Source organism: Calypte anna, chromosome 3 (assembly GCF_003957555.1).
Source record: "Calypte anna isolate BGI_N300 chromosome 3, bCalAnn1_v1.p, whole genome shotgun sequence".
NCBI lineage: Eukaryota > Metazoa > Chordata > Aves > Apodiformes > Trochilidae > Calypte > Calypte anna.
Genome location: NC_044246.1, coordinates 21,964,674 through 21,988,133, shown reverse-complemented (window position 1 = coordinate 21,988,133; position 23,460 = coordinate 21,964,674). Strand labels below are relative to the sequence as shown.

The 23,460-nt window shown below is 38.5% G+C and overlaps 1 protein-coding gene across 1 annotated transcript in view; it reads right to left on the bottom strand.

Moving 5' to 3' along the window:
• The window catches only part of HHAT (hedgehog acyltransferase), a 100,542-nt gene that overhangs the window by 65,482 nt on the left and 11,600 nt on the right, over window positions 1-23,460 (bottom strand). The window contains exon 8 of the mRNA XM_030446867.1: window positions 13,719-13,869. Within this exon, the coding sequence (XP_030302727.1) occupies window positions 13,719-13,869 (151 nt within the window). The remainder of the gene's footprint in view (window positions 1-13,718; window positions 13,870-23,460) is intronic.

Here is a 23,460-nt window from a genome sequence, read left to right as displayed (position 1 = left end):
GAGAAAAAGAGAAAAGAGAAAAAGGAGAAAAGAAAGAGAAAGGAAAGAGAAAAGAGAAAGAGAAAAGAGAAAAGAGAAAAGAGAAAAGAGAAAAGAGAAAAGAGAAAAGAGAAAAGAGAAAAGAGAAAAGAGAAAAGAGAAAAGAGAAAAGAGAAAAGAGAAAGAGAAAGAGAAAAGAGAAAAGAGAAAAAGAGAAAAGAGAAAAGGAGAAAAGGAGAAAGGAGAAAAGGAGAAAAGGAGAAAAGGAGAAAAGGAGAAAAGGAGAAAAGGAGAAAAGGAGAAAAGGAGAAAAGGAGAAAAGGAGAAAAGGAGAAAAGGAGAAAAGGAAAAAGGAAAAAGGAAAAAAAGAAAAAAAAAAGAAAAAAAAAGGAAAAAAAAAGGAAAAAAAAAAGAAAAAAAAAGAAGAAAAAAGAAGAAAAAAGAAGAAAAAAGAAGAAAAAAGAAGAAAAAAGAAGAAAAAAGAAGAAAAAAGAAGAAAAAAAGAAGAAAAAAGAAGAAAAAAAGAAGAAAAAAAAGAAGAAAAAAGGAAAGAGGAAAGAGTGGGCAGCCCGTTCCAGTGCCTCACAGCCCTTTCAGTAATGAAATCTTTCCTATTTTCTAATCTAAACCTCCCCTGGCAAAACTTGAGGTCATTTCCTCTTGTTCTATTGCTTGTTACTTGGGAGAAGAGACCAACCTGCAGCCCCACTTCAACCTCCTTTCAGGTAGATGTGGAGAGTAAGTGTCTCCTAAGCCTCCTTTTCTACAGGCTGAACAGCCCCACTTCCCTCAGCTGCTTTTCCTAAGACCTGGACTTCAGACCTTCCACCAACTTCACTGCCCTTCCCTGGACACACTCCAGCACCTCAATGTCCCCTTGTACCAAGTGGTCCAAAACCAAACACAGTACTTGACGCACAACCTTACTAGTGCCAAGAATAGGGGAACCAACAAGGCCCTTTCCTAAAGTATCAAAATCTCTGCCTGCAAGCATACATCCCTCTCCTCAAGGTACATTTCACAAATTATTTCAGACCTGCAGTTTCTGCTTTGAAAGCTGAATGCATAATGCTACAAGCTGCCTCCAAATCTGCATTCAGCACAAAACTTGAAAGGAAAAAGGATTCCTTTTATATAGAAAAGATAGGAAAAGGCAGAAACATGCTGATATGAACCACAGTCAGTAGTAACAGCCCATGCACTGATATTGTAATCCTGATGATTCTCAGGAGAAAAAAAAAAAACAACGTGCAGAACGCCTCCTTTTGTCACCAGAATGCAAAAGACATAGCTACATATCTGAAAGCAACACAGGCAACTGTGACAAGTGAATTCTGTTCATGCTGCAATTAGTGTATCAGAGGAACCAGTCATCTCTTGTGTCACAGGTGCTTTGGACTTCCTTCCAATTTGCCCAATTTCCTTACAGTCTGAGCACTGCTACCCAAATACCCACCTTAGTCAGCACTACATGCACGTTATCCAATCAACTGATTATGGTCCCATACCACAAACCTGGGACGTCCTTTAACTGAGGTCTAAACTCAGGTTCCTTAGCAGGAGTGGCATGAACCTTTAGTGCACAACTTTTGATTTTAATGAAGTTATGCCAGCCTACATTATTTAAGGATCTGACCCTACAGCTACCTACATGCAAACTGCTATTCATTAGCAGTGTTAGAGACACAGTTCCATCATGCTGGCTTGATTGTTAGACCTTATTCCCAATGACTTAAAGCATTAATAAAGTAAGTACCAAGCAAGTGTGAGGATCACATGAATCAGTGTCAAGATAACATCATCACTGGATAAATTTTTTATGAACCTAAATTGCAATAATTTCAGTTGTCAAGCCCTGATATGATATTTTAAACCATTAGCTGTAGAGCAACCAGGAACACCAACTGTTTTCTGCTAGTTCCTCCCCAGGACTGCTAGGCTGCATGCCATGCCCAGAAACGAAGCACAGAAATCATGTGTCATGTAGCAAACCCTGGGAAGCATTCAGCTGACTGTGCACTTCAGTAAAGATGTCCACTGCAAGTGCATGTGATGTCACTGCTATGAAAAGCTGTATAAATAGACTAAAGACAGGACTCTCTAGGGAAAAAAGTGAGGGCTAATTATCCTCTAGTCTTCCTCAAGACAAAAATAAATATATTGAGTACGACTGCCCTGACATCACTTACATGAGGGACAAGAATCAAATCGATATTCCCTAAAGAGTGAGAAATAATTACTTTCACAACAAGTGCAGCACTCATACAGGTTTTGTGCACCATCAGGGTTCTCATCAGTTTAAGGGCCTAGAGAGAATAAGATTCAAGTGGATTTTTCTTTTCCTCACCAAGCACTTTATATCCTGCAGCAAAGTTCCACAGAAGGCACAATCTCATCCATACTAAGAAAGTAACAGCTTAGTATCAAGTCTGGCAAATACCCAAACACTTTCATGAACTCAAAATAACTGTATGTCACCCATATATGGGGAAAACAAGTATATTTATAATAGGGAAAAGACATAAGAAAAGCTATTATGGCTGAGGCATATTCTGCACATTTATGAGCAGACAAAATAAAAACCATCACTCACAACAACACTTCCTAATTCTGGAGATCCTATAAATAGAACCTGTGTTCTCAAAAATGACAATATTTTATTGAAAAATTGAGAAGATTTGTTTTTCTGTGCCATTTCTGTCAAGGACTAATAAACCATTTTTGCAGCAGCTAAAGCACAGTTTGATAAGCCATGCTAGCAGCATCGAGAGCAATAATGGAACGATTCTAACTGTGGGCTCTGCCTTCAGGGGGATGGATCCAGGTGGACAGATCTAGGTGGATAGTTTGCCATTTGTGAAGAGTTCAAAGTCAGCAACAAAGATGGAGACAGGTAACTGTGATACTGTGTGCCCATGGACTGTGTTGTATCGCTGCTGGAATACAAACGCTTTTGAACGTAAAAAGGAATGGTGCAACTTCTACAAGCAGGAAAGCAGTAGTGCTATCCCACATTTCACTGTAGCAATCAATGCAGTAATTGTACTTGGATCTCTTCAAATTAGTAAAACTATTTGCCAGTTATGCTGGTGATGAAATCCAGCAAGTGGATTATTATTTATTACAGTTTACGTAATCTGTACCCTGTGGGTATTCACCATCTCTTCAAAGAAGCTCTGTAGTGGCTGCAATGTTTCAATGATGGTTCTAGGCCCTTCCTTTTACAAAAGCAATAAACTTGACATTAGACAGTGTAGTTCAATCACATATCCTCAGGGGAGCCCATCCTATTTAATCATAGAACAGCGTTTGCAAGACCAGCACTTTGATTGGCAGTCTTTGCAAATAAATTTGGCATGCTGTTAGTGAGCTGCTGACTAAGAGTCTCTCCATATCCCAGCATTTTCCACTGGAGACTGAAAGGTCATAGAATGACAGCTGCTTTCACTGACGCAATGCTCTTAAGTGGCTTCACTGTCCCTCTTTTTCAAGCAATGTCTTAAAACTGTGGTGCCCAGAAGAAACCATAAAGAGAAGTCCTGACAAATGACCCACTGTTTAGCAGTTCTAAACTAACTTCCCTGATCTTCCTATTTCTGCTACTTCCTACTTCTTCTCTCTTCCAATGCTGCCTGGTGGCAAACTCCCCAGCTGGCAAACCCTCCAAGATCAGAGCTTCCAGATTATGAACAATCAGAAGTGTACAGCATAAGTCTGAAACATGGCTTAGAGTCTAGTCTAAAGAATAAGATTACTACAGGGAAGGCAGATGTAAAAACCTGCATATTGACTTTACTAAGTTCTACTATTTAGTATTTCAATGACCTCTAAAACTTTGTGAAAGCAAATCCTCTAGAGAGGGTATGCCTCACAAGTAGAATAGATGTTTTTCAACTAGTGACTGCTACCAATTGATTCATCATCATCATCATCATTAAATGAGATTCCGGGATGAAATGATATTCATTAATATTTTTAAGACACTCTTCCCTGCCTACAGCTTGCATGGATTCAGATACAGTGTTTTCTGTAATTTCACTTGAAACCTACACCTCCATAGCAAAGCTTGTCTCTTCAGTGACAACCAGCACACCTCCTCCTAAACAATGAAACTGCCACTATGCTAGGACATGTTATTTAGAAATCAGATGCACAATTTAAAATAGAAAAAAACCCACAAGTTTTCAAAGAAGATATTTTACAGTAGAAATAAATATAGCAAGTAAACTGAAAAATATCCAGCTAAAAACCACAGACTGTTTAGTGTTGTTAGCTTTTGAAATGAAGGTGGGAAGGTGAATGATGAGGCAAACAACCCAGAAAAATTAGATCCAGAACAATACAATGACTCATTTGGATTTATCTCTCAAACTGCAGCCTATACGTTTGGACACTGAGCCCTGAAAGTCACATTGCAAAATATTCTGGGGGCTCTTCTGCCACATACAAGGATGTTTTTAGAACTCATTTTTCACCTCAGCCTCTCAACTAGTGCAAGACACTTGGTGAATTCCACCCACGTACAAGACTACCTGCCCACTAACATAGTATTGGAATCAGGAAAACATATATGCAGCTCTTTTGGCATTCCTTCAAGATAAAAAGTAACAAATCCTATCATTTCATATTCAAAACCAAAACGGTTCTTACCATGCAAATCACAATGAAATAAACTGTGGCTGGACTAAATGAGAAAACTCTTATTTAAGTGAATTCAACTAATTAAATATCAAGATTTTAAGAACCTGCTTAAGCCTGGATCTCAAGCTTCAATGCAGTGTCTTTTGCTTGCAAGCTTTAATTTTAAGTTTTAGTGATCTGCAATGCAGCAAAACAGTAGCAGCTTTATTCTTTCCTCAACATAAAAATGCAGCTATGAATAAAAAAGAAAACTCCGTGTTATTTGAAAAATACGAAGACTGTCAAATGCTTTTATATCATGTCTTTGATAAGCCATTTCTTGATCCAGCTATAACAAACAGGACTTGTATATACATGCAGATATCTTCATCATATTCTCTGACACTTACTTAAGGACACCCTAGAATTTTAACACTTCACACTTAGATAAAACACTTTGCATTTCTGTTCTGCTTCTTCCTGGCATAACTCAGAAGTACTAAGTTGCCTTTTGGTTTACTCCATTATTAGAGTAACCAAAGGTGCCACTGCCATCAGCCCGTGCTGGATGCCTCCACCTGGAGTTCTTGCTCAGTGCTGTACAGCTCTTCAGCACAAGCACAGTCACTAAAAATAAAAAAACCACCAACAAACATTCACTATATTTCACAAAAGAGTACTTTGTAAATACATGATTAGTTTAAGATTGAACAGAGCAAACATTAAACATTTTACTTTTGAAGTATCCCTGCATACATTGCAGGTAAAAGCCAGGGCTTCCCATACCTATGAGAATGGTGGGAATCCAAAATGAAAGCCTGACCCAGCCAAATTCAGCAGCAAAACTCTCACTGATTTCAACAGCAGCAGAAATTCCTGGACTCAAGACAGCCTGTATAATGCAGGATTCACTATAACTTTGGTATATAATTTAAGGATACCTTAACCTCTGCATAGAAAAATATCATTAAAAGTCCCAAAGCTTCACTGTGGAGTTTCAATTCTTAGCTGGGAGCTTAGAGTGGAGACCTGCATAGCAAAAATAATCTCCAGTAGCATGGCTGAAAAGAGAAAGTTATTTTGTGGACCACATAAAAAGACTTCATGAACTGCTAGCTGGTCTCCAGCCTACAAATGGACCCATGATCTAATATGTTTTATTGTTTAATTTCAATTTATACGCACAACCTGGACTATCGTAGAAAGCCTGAGGAAAGCTTTATGATTCTATGCAGTGACTTCTCCCCACCTCCACAATCTCCAGACAAGAGACACAAGCAGAACTTTAAGCAGGTATCAGTCATGGCCAGTGCTTATTGAAGATGACACACAGATCTGCCATCTCAGGAGGCTTTAAGACAAGAAACTTGTTGTTTCTCACATATCCCTTACACTGGTGACACAGTTCAGCGGATATTTAAAAAGCAAATCTCATTTGTATTCTGTTAATCCCTCCTAGATTCCTTCAGAAGAAATATTACTTTAATTTTATACCTTCCCTGATTCTTCAAAAGCCTGTGGTAGCTCATGGAGAGCAGATGAAACCTAATGCCTATTAGTAGCAAACTCCCATAGGGCAAGTTCTCCTTCAGTTTTCCTCGATTAAGACTCTTGCAATGCAGCATGATTGTCCAATTACTATGAGATCCTTATCCTTACTGCAAATAGAACAGTGAAGTTTATTAATATCCATTACTCATTTTTACAGTGGTTGCTAGCAGGCGGAGTGCTGTTTGCCAAATGTGAGCAGCAGTAATAGTTTATATCTATGCAGAGCTCATGTCAAATACTGTGAAGAATGGGCTTCATGGGTGATCAGTAGTAAGTGGGCTTAGATTGCTTGTTAAAAAAACCCAGGGAATTTCAAATTACAGTAACAAAGCAGTAACAATGCAAATAAATGTCTAATAATTACACAATTTAGACCCAGGAAGGATCAGGGTGCTTTGCAATGGCCTCTTTTTACACTCCAAAGAGACAAATAAAAGATTTATGTTTTTCTCTACTGAAGAGAGATTTAAGGAACCTTTTAAAGCTCTAATATAATCAGCAAATTGAGCTGTAGAGTAGATAAGAACTGTGGCATGTGCTAATTTGGCTGATGTCAAAAGCGGTGAAACTTTTTGTCTCTGTCAGTGAGAGAAGGTCTAACCAGTCCAGAGCTAAGGTATCTTTCATATATACCAGTGACATGCTAGCCAAAACTGTGTCACAGATCAATGCTTGGCTTTAAGCATCACAACAGTTAATGCAAAATACAACAAACAAATCAGGAGTGTTATTTCTCTACTAGAAAAGTGTGCGCTGGTTCTGCAATTAAATGCAGTGTTAAGTATCCCAGTGCTGGCAAACAGGGGAAATACTTCAAGTTTACCTATCAGTCCACGGCCTTTCTGAGGAAACCCTCCTCTTCAAAAGATCCCTAACTGCAGCTGTTACCCCACACAGCACCCGAATATTTCACACACATCGAAATACCACAGGTGGCAGGGACATACAGCAAGACCTACTTTATTCAACCCTAGCCCTTACATACCAACAGAAGGACAAGAGCACTTTTCCTTCTGAGACTCTTCAAAGACCACATAAAAAGCTTCTCCAGAGTGAAGACTCATTCTTTAAGCTTTTTAAAGCACAACATCCACAAGTATATGCAAACAGAAGCTTTTCATTACAAAACTGCTATTATGCATGTTATTTTTACTACCGATTTAGGATACAGCTCAGTGTACTGATGTGTACTGATGTGTTCAGTGATGGAACACACAAACCAGATGTTATGACTTCAGTATGTTGAAGTCTGCAAAAGAAGGTTTAACAGCTATTGATGTAAGGGAAGTCTCATCACAGGCATGGAGTAGAGAGCTTTCAAAAACAGCTGTCTAGAACTATAGAATAGCTACAAAACAAATTACCTCAAAATAGTTAATTCTCTTGAGGCTGACTGCTAGACCACTTACAGCACTTGAAACAAAATTCTCTTGTTTGTAGCACAGGTATGGCCCAGCATCCCTGCTCAGATCCCCTGAGAGCATCTTCTCCCCAGGCACAGAACTCCAGAGTCAAGCTCCTGCTGCAGCTTTGGGAAGCAGCTGCTGCTGCAACCCTCTGCACAGCGAGGCAGGCAGGTCTGAGCCACAGATCCAAATGTTGCATTCAAATTGCTACCAGGCTCTGGGTGATTCACACTGAATCCCTTCTTAACGCTGCCCTGGAGATGTGGATTTCCTTGTCACTGCCTGCTTTTCCTTCTCTCGTGCGATGTTTAGAAGGATTTGTAACATAACTGATACCTGGGGATACTTGCCATGAGCAGGAGTTTATCCTTCCTTCTACCCCTGTTAATTAACTCCAAATGACAGGTTGCATGACATCAATTTGCTGTTATTACTAGCACATAACCAGAGAAATAAGCTAATAAGGAGGAATTTAGGGCGAAAATCTGCTATTTCAAATTTCAGACCATCCATCGACTTACCCAAAAACACCACAGCAAAAAAGCACTGATACTCAAATAGAAAGCAAGAGTCTTCCACAGGAGTTGGAGTACAAGCCCCTGAACCTGTAAAGGCACCTTTGCTGAGCCCAGAGGCAGAGATGTCATCCTGACTACACATGGATGCAGCACAGTTACACGTGAGCAATTACTTTTGTGTTAACTTGTGCCAGACACTGGCTGGTTGGGAATTTAAGGAGGCAAGCTTCCCAAAGCAAGCATTGACAAATACATCATTTCTAACGTTATTTAAAGTTCCTTAATATCTTATAATGTAAAGCCCTTCAGCAGCTTATTTGTCTTGATATATTTAGTAAGTTAACTCCTCAAATAATTTATTTCAATAGGAAAATCATAAGGCCAAGGAGAGAAATACATGATAAACTAGGCTGAGACAGTGAGAAGCACAGGTGAAAATGGGCTTTATTTTTTTCCCCCTACAGGTCAGAAAATCCATTTTTCTTGTTTAAAAAAAAATCTATACCATTACTCATCACAAACTAAGAATTAGATGTAAATACTGTCAAGTGGTTAAGCAAGAAATGAGAGATGCTAAGCTTTTACTTGCTATTCATCATTCCAGAACTCCTGCATGTGGTCACAGTGATCTCTTGTGCTCACACTCACACATAGCACCAGTATCATACTTGTATCTTCCTAGAAAGGAATGGAAAATACTCTGTAGAGTCCCTTCTCACAAAATCAGATATAAAATTTACAAGTGTAAACTTATAAAGTATATATTATATAAGTATAAATTGATACAAGGAACTCTTTGCAGAGGAGAGAAAACATTTTTCTTTGCAGATTCATTTTCCACGGCACAGTTATAGCCAAGAAAGTGATTAGGCTGAAGGTAAATTGTAGTCCATAATTTGAAGCTATTCTCTGTGATCCTGCATATAAACCACTTTTCTCACACAAGGCAAACAGTGCTTTTGCAATAATGACACAGTTAAACCAGACTAAACTGCAGACAATTTCACTCAAATCACAACCCATATGCTATTTTTGGATGTCACCAAAACATCTGTGGGATAAGCTTAACATGCTTTCATATAAAAGTGTGTATCCATCCTTTATTGGATGGAGGGGACATTGCAACCAGGGATGAGGAAAAGCCTGAGATGTTTTATGCCTTCTTTGCTTCTGTCTTTAATAGTCAGAGCAGCTACCCCCAGAGCATTCAGCCTCCTGAGCTGGAAGCTAAGGACTGAGATGATGGGAGGACTTCCTCCCATAATCCAGGAGGGAGCAGTGAACGACCTATGTGCTATGCCACCTGGACACCCAAAAGTTCACAGGGCCAGATGGGATCTACCCAAGAGTACTGAGGGAGCTGACAGAAGAACTGGCCAAGCCACTCTCCAATTATCAGCAGTCTTGGTTAAGAAGGGAGGTCCCAGACAACTGTGCAGGAACGGCCACTGTGACACCTATTTACAAGAAGGGCCAGAGGGAGGATCCAGGGAGCTACAGGCCTGTCAGCCTGACTGCAGTCTGACATGCTCTGGTGGACGTCGTGTTTTGTTCTGGACTGATGGTTGGACTCTGATCTCAGAGGTCTTTATCAGCAGTGACAATTCTGTGATTCTGTATGTGTGTCTGTACATGCAAAACACAGCCCTTCTGGTCCACCCATTAGCATGCCATAAAATCAGGAGGGAGTTGACTTATGTCAGACTCCTGCTTGGTCATGAATTAGGGTGTTAAATACAAGGTACAATCTGTAATTTACAACACAACAATTGCAAACTGTCAGATCTTTCTTGATCACTGCATTAGTTTGATCTGGCAGCACTTTTTAAGATCCATTTTCCTTATTCTGGATAAAATTTCCTTTAAAATCTACATTTCAAACCCTACTTACTGCCTTCCTGAAGAACCTCTACCCTTGATGAGGATAACCTGTAGTAAACACTTGGACAATTTGTCCCTAACACACTTGACTCCTAATTATTTTGCGATAAGTTATTTGAGAATGTGCAAATTTTAAGAAAGAAAGGCAGGAAACAGTTGTGCTTCTGCACATCTCATAACAGTCTATGACCACAGAGAACTGTGGTTTTTATGTCACACTGTTCCCATAGCATTTAAGAACACATCTGAACAATGTGTCCATCACCTTTGCAGCACTCACCACATATTAATATGTCACAGAAATATAAAAATGGAAGCATGGGGCTTTTTTCTCCATGAACACTGTGTTAAATGTTGTCCTACTGATAAGTTTCTTTGTTGAATACATTGCCACAACTGTTCATATTTATGTCAAAACTGATGGAGGATTTAGTTACTTGTTATCCAATGTTTCTGTAGTTTTCATACCCTCACTTCTCCACTAGAGTATCTGTCCATATTGAACCAATTTGCAAGTTTCAGCACTAGCACAACTTTTTCCAGCTGCAATTTACAATTCATCCCCACCTAGGAAGCTGCATGGCAGGCATCAGACAAGTTTCCTACAACAGTGGTTGCTTTCACATGACTCAATAATTTGCTTTCAACCTGGGTTAAAAAAAAGAATTTTTAATTCCTCATGGTTTAAGATAAAGCAGACTAACTAAACTTAAAAACTAAATTGGTGTGTCACTGAACTGCTGCCCTATCTGGAAATCAGGAGCTCTTTTTCATGGTTATAATCAAGCTTTTGAATAGTAATAAATTTATCATGCATATATTAACTATGCAGCTGCATATTTAGCAAGATAATGATATCCTGCTAAAATGAAACCACAGTAATGTATTCAACACCTGTATTTGTCTTGAGACAGTAAACAAGATTGCTAAATTTTTGACTCAGGAGATTGTCTTGATTAAATAAAATGCAAATTAGGCAGAATCTACTATAAGGCTGATAACTCCTTTTTAATTAAAGCCTTTCATGTTTCAGTTTGAATGGACATAATTTGCTTTACTGTTCAGTGCCATAAATAGGGAAGTAGAGTATTTTATCTGTTTTTCTAACACCTGCTTTGCTTTTCAGCTCTAGAAAAATTTTAGACTTGCTGTGGTATCCTTCTTACCTTTCTGACAGAAAGCTCTTCCACCTTCTGTATCACACAGTGAAATATGTCAGTATATACTAATTACAAGTGACACGGGTGTGGATTTAGCAGATGAAAAGCTCTGTTGTTATGCTCAAAGGACACCCAGTGGTGGTGGAAGACTCCTCAGTAGCACATTTCTGTTCCTCTAGTCTCTCTCCTTAGGTTTCCTTCTCTTCTTCTAAATCTGCACTGTTAATAGCTTTGAGACATAAAAATAGCAATACTGGGTCTTCTGAAAGCCTACCAAGCAATTTACCCTGTTTCATACAGTATCCCTAAAGCAGATACTCACGAGAAGGGTAAGAGCAAGCTAAGTATACACAAGCACCTTTCCCCAAGCTGCATCCTTGGTGCCAGCCACCAGGTAAGCCTGGTACACTTTGTATCTTCTGTTTTGTTCCACCTCACTCCCCAGCCTGGGCCCAGGAGCCTTTAGTAAGCTTCGTTAGGCTGCTATTTTATGAAAACAGGGTGTGATACAAATCTCCTCACTCTACAGGCTTAAAACTAGGCCCTGTTATAAATATTTCCATTAGACCCACTTCAATAAAGATGTTAGAAAAATTCCTGTAAAAGTCCATGTATTCACGAACTACAAAAAAGTATTTAGCACTTTAAGAAAACAGTGTCACTATTCACAAGAGCTTCCTGACACAAGCTTTTCAGTTCCACCATTTTTTGGCTAACTTTTCTGCCATACCCATGATTTTCACACCTCCTGTCCTGTATAGTCATGCAGTTTAGAAACAATGGTAATTCCAGGTTTCAGTACTGGCATTCATATCTAATGTACCAAAACATAAAAAGACTGCAAAGCCTCTGCAGAATAGTGAGCGAAGAGTTCAACTCTAAAGGCATAAAGGCATCATAATTCAGGGATTCAGGAGGCCAGATAAAAGAGATTTCTTAGATAATTGAGAGTGACCCATAATTCACTAGCAGCCATAGGAAATTCTACTATACACATGACTTTGAGAGGAGGAAAGGAAATCAGCTGTATATGAACTGATTTTCTCAACCTTCAAAGCAAACAAACAAATCCCACCTATGAAATATTTTTATTATTTTCTGGCAGTGATTGTTTGATTAATATATGAATTAAATACTTGGGCAAATGGTAAATACCAGCAGTTGGTACTTTTTCCTTCTATGAAAAAATTAAACTTTCTGCTTAGTTACTAGTTTCAATTTTCTTGTAAGTGTTATGAGTGTTTTTTACCAAGTACCCAATGTTTTCACTGTTATACATCACATTTTTGCAGTCACAGAGTACCTTTTCACTGTCTGTTACAACTATCTGACACAGGAGTATCATTGTGTTGTGCTGAAGGTCATTTAGCACCTCCACAGCAATAAACATATTCCTTGAAATAACAACTGAGAGGGGAGGAAAAAACCACATTGCTGCTTGCAACTTTACTTTCAAGGGCCAGCAGGCCAAAAGATGCTGCTCCCAGGAGAGTGCCTGGTAAAAGCCATAGATTTATATATTAACCCTGTAGGTCATAAGTTCAGTTCAAACACTGAAATAGCATTTAAATGAGGGCATTTGCCAGTAGCCCAAACGATTTTTAACAGGTCATGCTTTCTGCGCCCTTTCTGTTGCATTTCTTTGAAATGGCACCTACTGTTGCCAGCTATTATGAACTATAAAGCCTTCTTCTTACAACTAGCTTCAAGTAAAAAACAAAATTAAAATTTCATCCAACAAACCTCTGAAAAAAGCAGGGCTGCTGTTTTTATGACTGAAATGAGAAAGCTTCATTCATATCACAAATCAGTCAGAGACCAAACAAGGGGAGCATAACTGCGAGGCTCTGTACTAACAACACAGAAGAAACTGACAAGTCTAAGTCATTTTAGATAATATTTCTAGTAGTCTAGAGCAGTGTACCACAGACTGGAGGAATTAGAGACAGTGCAGAGAAAAGCAAGGGAGGGTAGAAGTTAAAGGAATCCACTGTTATAGACAGGCTAAAAAGCAAGCAGAATCCACCTGGAAAACAGTTGTCAGGGAAAAATACTTCAGGTGAAAGCTGGTTTAAAGAAAGATTCAAAACTGATACCTTTGGCAAAATATTTCACTGAAACTCTTTAAATACAAAGAGGATCCGGAGTTTCATCCTACATTACAAATAATTACCCCTTTTCATAGTCTTTTTAATGCATTCAAGACTTTCTCTACCCCATGACTCTACATACTGATACACTGTAAATACAGTTTTCCTCATGCAGTGATTAATCAAGCATTTCTTTTCCTTCACTGGAAGAATATCTAGCTGAAGTGTGGGGTTTACATCAAGACTCAGAAATGAACCATTTAATAGATATCTGGAAAAAATAATTGCTATGCAAGTGAAACCAAGTAAGCTGAGCCTAATCGTAGTAAGTGAAAAGGATGCTTGGTTTTACCCTTTGCAGTGTAAAAGTGCAACAGGTTAACCACCGGGTGAGAGAAAAAGCACAAGGACATGAAACCAAATACATTTGTGACTATGAAAACACACATATGCATGCTCTTATACACTGACAAGTATCAGCAATAACATGTCTGAAAAGCAGTAGTGACTAACCTCCACATCTTGGTGAAGCTATGCATCAGGCTGACACAGCAAGGCAAAGCTGGAGGTTTGAGCCCATCCATTTGAAGGAGAAGGGCAGGAACACCATATAGAACCAGGTACTTCACATAAAAAAACAGTACCTGAGCTAAAGCCAGGCCACCTGAAAAACAGAAATAAAAAAAAGCCCAACATACCTTAAACAAGTCTTGAAATGCTTTTTTAATCTGTTACTACTGATTAGTTATAAAGAGTCACTATTTAAAGAACTAAAGCAAACATCACCAGTTGATGGGATATACAATACCTGCTTCTGTAACAGCTACAGAGGACAAGCATATGCAATTATAAATTTAGGCATACACACAAAATACTACCATTGTTCCAATACGAAGACAGAAGTAACTATCTGTAGTTCCATTTTAAAAATCTTTCAACTGTAGGTATTGACTGCTACGAAAAAATTATGTTGAGCTAAAAATCAGAATCTTTGATACAAGCAATGAACATTCACCACAGGGACAGATTTTTTTATCTTTGAAATAGAACTTTAAAAAGCCCCACAAAACAAACCAACTAACCAAACAAACCTAAAAAACCAAACAGCCACCTTTCACTTGTTCCTCCATAACAGGTATAAGCAGTGGTTACCTTTGCAGCTCATCTTGACAGCTCTGCAAACATCCCACACTGTCAGATTATTTCTGTCCCCCAAAACATCTCTTACAAGGTGTTACCCTTCTGCTGCAACCAAGGCATGGAAGACTGGAACCCCACTTGGCACAATACTCAAAGCATATTTCACTTTTTAAATACACAGGACAAAGGCCTCACAGTGCTTTAGCTGCCTGAATTCCAGAGGATAAATTTTGGCTGTGTGTTTGCTCACAGCTTAAGCCCAAGGTAAGGCACAAAATGCTGCACCTTACACAGGTGAGATGAAAATCAGACTGGCTATTCTTGGAGTTATTACTCGTGCAAGTAAAAAAAATCTTAGCACATTATAAATAAAGCAAGATGATTCTTAAATTGTACATATTTACATATTTTCTGCTGAATAATATGGTATTTGACCAATAATAAAAAAGCAGAGAAGAAAAAAAAGAACAGAGGCCAACACCTTTTCAGAATCTGGATAGAGTTCATTATTAAATATTCCATAAACTTTTTGAGCTGACTGACAACTGACATCAGTAAAATCTAATCCCCATGGAATGAGAGTGAAATTATTAGAAGTTGAAAGTGCAGGGGAAAAAAAAAATGAAGATGTTACAATCTCCTTTCTAGGGTTTCGCTTTCCCTCACTAATACTAACTTATGATCTGACCAGAGTAATTATATATTTAATATAGTTTTAAAATCGTACACAGACTTTCCTTGGAGACAAGGTTTTCAATGTGACTCCAGCAGCATGAGTCTGTGAACATCTGTATCATCTGCTTTTTTTTGGCAAAGCATCCCTTTTGCATTCTGCTGACTAACAGTATACTGTTGATGAGAGCCAGAAGTTAAACATTAAAAATTCATCTAATATACAGCAACCTAGGGCAAAATTCTGTCACCAATAATATAAATTTGAAAACTCCTGCTGGCATACATATGGCCAGCATTTTGCTGCTGCAATCCAAAATTTTGGGGTTTAATATCATGACCCATGTGCATGATGTAAAAACAGTTGTGCCATACAAGATAAATTTTTATGTCAGAATAAAATATCTAGACATGAACTTATGGTATTTTCCTTCAAGGAAGCAGTCATCTACTACTCACTAACATTCTTCCCCAGAGGAAAACAAACAATCAGATGCACAATTTGGATACCAGACAATTAGCTACACATTAGATTACTGCTAAATCATCTATACAGCCAACTATCTACTTTAATTCCCATCTCATTAAGTTTCTCATTTCTGAAAAATTTCATTGGAGAGCTGATTACTGACACTCACACCAACTGATTAGGAAGATTACAGCTGTCTGTACAATGGTAAAATTCAAAGTCTTCTAGTTGTGCATGAAAGAGATTTAGAGACACAGACTTCCACCTTCATGAGACCCTAAAATCAATATATTTTAAACACAATGTTGAAAGACTGCGAGTCCTTGGAGATAGAATGTTTAATATTCAAGTTGTTTCAGAGGGTAGAAAAGCATTTTCACCATCTCTAATAGCATACATCTAAATTGTCATTGTTGTTAACTAACAGACAGCTCAACAGAACCAGTACCTTAACTACACGGAGATGTCACATCACTGATCACTATCTGGCATGCACTGCCTGCTTTGCAGGTGTCAAGTCTAAGACTCACAACACAAAACGTCCCTTTCAAAATATGTAGATTAAGTTCTCATCAGTATTCATCTCATCCAAGTTCTGTCCACACACAGAAAATGAAGGGCAAGATTCTCAGCAGCCCAAGTACCTGCGTGGCATTGGCAACAGGCACCGGCTTTAAACCCTCTTGAGTGCCTGAGACATTCCAGTTGCTTTGCAGTTCCTTCATTATAGAACAAAACCAGCAGAAGTTCACTGCTTTATAAATATGGAAAAATAAATTTAAGGTCAATGGTAATTTTCTCAAATTCATTAACAATATCACATAATTTGTTCTGTAGTGTTCGAATTAGAACTTGAACTAGCACATGTGTTACCTTAAACTGAAATCAGGGTATGTCAAGTGTATACCAAGAACACAAGGAAAAAAAGTATTGCAAAAATGTTATATTTTCCCCAGAATAAATTAATTCAAAGGATTTAGAGTCAAAGTAACATTTTTTTTAAAACTTAAATGTATAAAGGGATTTTTAAAAAATCAAGTTAAAGTACCCATATAATCTTAAGTGCATGGACTTCAACAGTCAAGCTGTTTGAAATATCAGATTAAATTAGCTCTTATAGAAATTTGTTATACAAATAGTATTTGTGATTTATCATTTTGCAATCCTTAAAAAATTCAAGAATTTCCTATGCTTTAGAAATGCATTTATAGGCCTTCAAATAATTACCTTCCTTAAATTTACAGCAAAACTGCATTTTCTAAGTTTCATAGAGCTTTATTTCAAGGTTTATTAGAAATTGGAATATTCACATACTTTTATTTTTCTTTTCCTCCATATTGTCACAACCCTGGCTGATTTCTTTTGTGGGGTTTTTTTGTGGTTTTTTTTCTTTTTTTTTTTTTTTTTTCTGGACAGAAGCTAGCAAACAGAACCTTTTCATAAGCAAGTGACAAAAGATTTTGATCCAGGTATTACAAACCACATTTGGAAGTTTTCTGTCCATAAACCACCACCAAAACTCATGGTCAAGAACTGAAACTTAGCAGGGAATTTTATTATGAGCACAGATTTACCCTTTATGCAGCAAGATTGACCCTCTGGCATTAATGACTGCTGATGCTTGTTTCTGTCATGTACTAGGACAGGTTCAACCAGAAAACACATATCAGAAATAAATATCAAGTCTTTTATCAAAAGGGTTACTGACACATGGCACAAGGCTGGTAGGAAACAAACATTTAAAACAGCTCAGAATTTGAGGCCATATCATCAAGTTCAAACTATCAGGCTTTGGGGGCTTATTTACACTTTCTCTTTTTATACATGCTGCTTCTCCTACAGAAAAAAAAACATGGAAGGATTCCTTCAAATTAAAATCTCAATGAACAAAAATGGCTCTGCACTGGAACAGATGGGCTACAGATGTACCTCAGCAATAATGTTAATAATCATGAGATGCATCAGGAGTTTGCAGCTCCATTGATCAATCAGTCAGAGCATGACTATTGACAAGCTTTAGAGCTGGGATACAGCATTTGCTTCACAGCAGGACACATCTCCCTGACAAGAGCCCCGAGACTGGATCTACTACAACCTTCTTAGTTGGGTATTGATCACAGCAGGATGCTACACCTCATGCTGGGGGAAAGCTTTCATATGAAGATGTGACTACCACAGCACCAACTCAACTGGGCACAAGCTGCCAGGTAAAGGGAGCTCTGCAACCAGTGCCAGGTACATCACGCTGTGCTCTCTCCTCCCCAGCCAGATAACTGCCTGCTCATCCCTGCTATGCTCCCCTCAACAAATGCCAAAGTGACAACTCAGTTCTGCTCTTCCTCTCTCCAGCCACTGAAAAAGTGCATTGCTCAAGAAGCACAGAGCACCCTCATTTCATTATTGAACAAAACAAACTGCAGTTAATAACTGTTGTTCAGTGTTCGTCACTGCTGCTTGGCAGTGCTTTGAAAGAGGTGCTGGCTCACAAATTCAAAAGAAATGGTGAAAGAAAAAAATACTACAGGGACGTAAGCAGCCCAGCTTCATGCCACAGCCCTTCAGTAGCACACCAGCAGCTAGGAAAATCCTAAAACATGGAGCAGTGTCAGGGAAATACATGGCCACAGTGCTTGCTTTGGAGGCTAAATGCTTCTTTTTTGACAAAGTTGAGTGGACATAAATAAAGATGGCCAAGTGAAGTTGCTTAAACAAGACTAAACAGAGCTAGCAAGAGACTCAGTCAAGGTACAGACAGATCATCCAGGTTACTTAAAGAAAACCAGCTTTTTAAAAAACAAATAAGCCTTAAAGCCATCTATGTTGAATATTCCCAAAACATCTACAGTAGGCATTATACTCATTAGTAAATACTTGGAGGAAAGAACTCTAAGTAAATCAACAGTTACCACATGAGTAAAAATAGTCATAAAAGTAGGCTAATTGTCAATACTATTTGGAAGTCTAGCCTGCAGAAAGCTCATAAAAAATTTAGCTTTCCACCCCACCACATTTTTCTATAAAGCAGTGAGCAAGCACCTTAGAGAATAAAATCTTACTAAACTTTCTCATTCATGTATTTCCAGTTTTCAAAGCCGACATCAAGATGCCAAGTATTTTATCATATTATCTTAATCCTTATCTTGTGACATAGAAAGAAATAAATCTCAGACCACTCCGTTTGAATTTCATTACCATTTATACAATGCACAGACATGCTAATTTCAATAGTAAAATAATGCATTTCTTAAAATTAATTTATAAACCCATTTCCTCTGGTTTATTAGAAGAACTGCAACACACTGAAACCAGCACCCTACATCCAACTTATATGGACTGCTCTGCAGATCTCTTTCAAAGAGAAGCTTATGTATTATTTCTTCTTGAAACAAATCAAAACACGAAATCAATTACAGTTTAAACCAGGTCTCTCTGCCTTTGAACGGATCGTATAGTTCTAGATTGACTTAGATGCTGCCCATGAAAATAAATATCCTTTCAGAGCACTAGAGATTAGTTAATAATTAAAACAACGACAGATAATTGACACTAACTTGTGCATGCTTTGCTTGAACAAACAAATGGCACATGGTTCAGATCAAGACATTAAACCCACAGAACACTCACAACATTGTATTGTGCATTCATACATTGTATCCTGCATGTATAGGTCCCAGATATATGTACATCAAACAAAACACACACAAACTCCTGTGCAAATGTATTTTCATAATTTCAGTGTCTACTATTATCCAGATTAAGCCACACAACAGTTGCATTAGCCAATACATCATGCAGAATTCTGGCTTTCATCACTCCCAGGTGAGCTCAACATGAAGCTCTGTTCAGATGTACAGTTCCCATATAACTAAGTGTATTCCATCAGAGGGAATTTCAGCACTGACATTTATGTTGTCATATTGAAGAAATAAATCACTTATTTCATATATTTCAACTAGTGCTGTTGAACTACCTGTGTCAATGAATTTGTCATCCAACTACAGAAGCACTGAAGAATGTATGTTGAAACGGATCAGCCATCTACCTGTCCTTATTTTTCATTTTCTTTTCCCAGGCTTCATTACATACTATGTGCAAACATTATTCATTAGAGCAGATGACACTCTGACCTGGCACAGTGTGGCTATTCTGGTATGCTGCAGTTCACCAGGACACTGAATTACTGGAATCCATAGTAGCTTTTATCTTCAGTGCATGCAAATCTTCATTTTACAGTGTAAAATGTAAAGGCAGTAAATTAATCCCAATGAACTTAAAAAACTGAGAAGAATGAATGATCGGGGTTTCCATTACCATAGAATATAGGTCTTTGTGCTGTGATTAATTCTAAGAGAGCACAATCAATGCAGACAATCTGATCGATGTGACCAGAATGAGCTGCAGCAGTGACACAAAAATACAGAATTGAGATAAACACCAGGTTTAGTGCTTAGAGTTACATAAGCACAAGTGCCCTGATACTGCTCAATCTGAAGAGTTAGCTATTGGCATGAACACAAATATTTGTGAATGCAGACACATTGATTTCTGAATCCTAGAAAACACCTGGGATCAGTAACTATGCAGCCCAGCTGACATCTTTAAATTCTGTGTTCAGACATAAACATCCTTCCTCCCCACTGAAGGGGCCAAACATATACAGCACATGGGTGCACACAGTTAAAAAAAAAACAAACTACTATGGGATGCACTCCCACTGTATTCTTCATTCTATTCCTGACATGGGACCTACTATTTGGCCACTGGAAAATCACATTGCTTGCTATTATCTGGCTTTTTACATAACTCCTGCCACAGAAAATCAGCACTACCAAGAGGAAATGAACCCAAGGTTTGTTGTAAGGACAGGGGTGTCAGGATAAAGAGTACTGAGAACTGAGACTCTCACAGGGAAGCAGCAAAGCCCAGCCCAAGAGCAACCCTAAATACCACACTGTCAGGTGCTCATCATGCCTGGGGGTATTGGAGAGAAATAACATTTGCTGGGAGAGTAGGGTGCCACAGGAGCCCATCACATTGGAGGGATGCACAGGCCAGTACACGAGTCCCCAAAGAAACAAGTGTAAGATTTCACAGGGGTTTTGTGTCGTCCACCTCACAGTATCCAGAGGACACAGAGAAGTGCCTTCCCCAGCATCCAGACAGGGTGCTAAATTCCCACTGCCTTACACGAAGCCTCTGTGGGGACTGGAGCTCTCGTTGATCACCTGAAATCCTTCATACCCAAAAGAGTTAATAATTTGACATCTAAAAGCACCACTACCAAAACAAGCTAACACCAGCTCCTCTTCCTCCTTACCAGCAATTGACATAACCTCTTGGAGGCTGCTCATGCTACCAAACACAGGCCACTAAAGAAACTGAATATAAACTGTGTACTCAAAGTACACATTTTTCAGACCTACATGATGCAGTCTTTTTTTATTCCACATGGATTTTGGCCTCCAGTGCCATAGCCACATCTTGCTGTGACACAATCATATAAGTTTAAAAAACTATATGCAGAATGCCAAAGAAAACAATTTTTAAATGTGAGGAGAAATACGTGATAGAAGACATTCTGACATTTACATGGCACATGGGAATTACACTATTTAAGTAGGGGACGGGATACCCTGAAAACAGATTCATTGTCTTTTTCTATTGTATTTTGTCCATGGAAGATCTGTATGCCACCAGCTTTTATCTCATAGATGGAAACACAGCTAAAATCATCAGCACAGAAAAAATGTAATTAAACAATAAATTTTGTCCTGTCTAGCTGAAGAGCTTAAATAATGAAATGTCCAATTTCTCTTTAAGTAGAGAAGTTCTTCTAAATAGTATGCATCATTTTAAGAAAGCTGCTGTAACTCAGAGGACTTTCCTGCTAGAACTCAAACCATTTTTCATTTAAGTCTCCCAAATTCAAGGACCCATACTGCAACAAGACACTTAGTTTTCTACTCATTAATGGATAGATGCACAGATGATGCAACCTGCTGTCTCTGAGCAAGTTGCTGATTATGTACTTCCATAGCTCATTGATCCACAGGGCTGTCTTTCCTGGCAGCTGCCAGGCACAAGTTAGGAAATGTAGGGAGATGAGTAACCCAAGAAAACACGGGTGACTAGGAAAGAATCAAAGGTTCTACACCTTTATGAATTACATATACACTGTCTTCAGTCTCCTACTCACAATTCCTAACACTCTTATGACCTAGTTAATGAAACTTGACAGTTCCAAATACAACCTGCATGTAACAGCAATTAAAAAGAATGCAGTGATACTCCAATTACAGTGATTCTTTCATCCACAGCACAAGGACAATGCAGGAAAGTATGTGCCACATCACTGTTTATTCAAAAGATGTGCTTCATCTACCCAGATTACATAACCAATAAAGAGACTAGAGGATATTGAACAAGAAAAGGGTGAAGCAAGGCTATAATGCTCTCTGAACCTTTATGACACTATGGAAACACAGCTAAACTGTGTTATCTGGGACAGAAGGTGACTTCCTGTAGAAGGAGAAAAGCCTTGACAGGCTCACATTCAGAAGAGTTGGAGAATACACAGAATTAGGCATTTACAAATTTATTGAAAGGAATGCAGTAACATAACCTGTAGGCAAGAGTGTTGTCTAAATAATACAGGTACTGGCTTGTAAAGGGCATGGAGAAAAGAGAAATCCGAAAATTTAACCTAAGCAAGAGGAGACAAGTATAACAATTCAAAAAGACTAGAAAATGACCATATGATTTACAAAGCGTATTAACACAGCTACTGCACACAAACATTAATACTGAATGCATCTTGCACCTTTGTTAGTTAAATATCACAGAATCACAGAATGGTAGAGGTTGGAAGGGACCTCTGAAGATCATCTAGTCCAACACCCCTGATGGAGCAGGACCCCCTAGAGCAGATTACATAGAACACATCCAGGCAGGTTAGAGACTCCACCACCTCCCTGGGCAATTTGTTCCAGTGCTCTTTTACCCTCAGAGTAAAAGAAGTATTTTCTCCTATTCAGGTTAAATCTCCTGTGTGCCAGTTTGTGACCACTACCCCTTGTTCTGTCACTGGACACCACAGAGAATGATGGTCATATCTTCCTGATACCCGCCCTTTATAAATATCTAAACATTTATGAGATCTTCCCTCAGCTTCCTTTCCTCTAAGCTAAACAGCTCAAGCTCTTTTAGTCTTTCTTCACAGGGCAGATGCTCCAGTCCCTTAATCATCTTAATGGCCCTGTGCTGGACTCTTTCCAGTAGTTCCTTGTCCTTCTTGAACTGGGGAGCCCAGAAGTACACACTTAGTCTTACTCATGTATCAGTGACTCCCTAAAACAAGTTACAGCACTGGCCTGTCACTTGCTTGAGTCTAAGGAGGCCTGGATAATAACTGATAAAACTTGCAGGGAAAACATCAAGAAGTTACAAACTTCTGTCTGAAATCTCATTTGTACTCTAACACTTAAACACTTGCTTTCATTACTACAAAGACAAAGCTCAATGAGAGTAGGGTTAACACTTTGAACACACCTCTGTCAAAAGCAGAGTCTCCACAGGGAACTTCGAGTTCAAATGATCATATTTTAATCAAGTAGCTTTATAGTCCAAACTTGCTTTAACACTGACTTTCATCACCTGTTACTTTTTAGGCTTTTCCAATCATCTGTTCAAAATAAATTTTAATTCTTAGGCTACAACACTTTATTTTATCAAGTAAATACACAGCCTACTCAACTATTGTCTGGAAAGTAACTCTTTCCCCTTTTTAAAAAAAAAAAAACACAACGCTGATAGTCTTGAAAGGAAGGAAGGATCTGCCACTAACACGAAAGCCAGAATATTTTGCCCCTAATTCCATAGCTTTGTCTGCCATGATCAGTAACACAGCAAAGCTTCTGGTCAGACATACAGATAACACCAGGAACAGATTTAATTCATCAGTAAACTGACATTTAG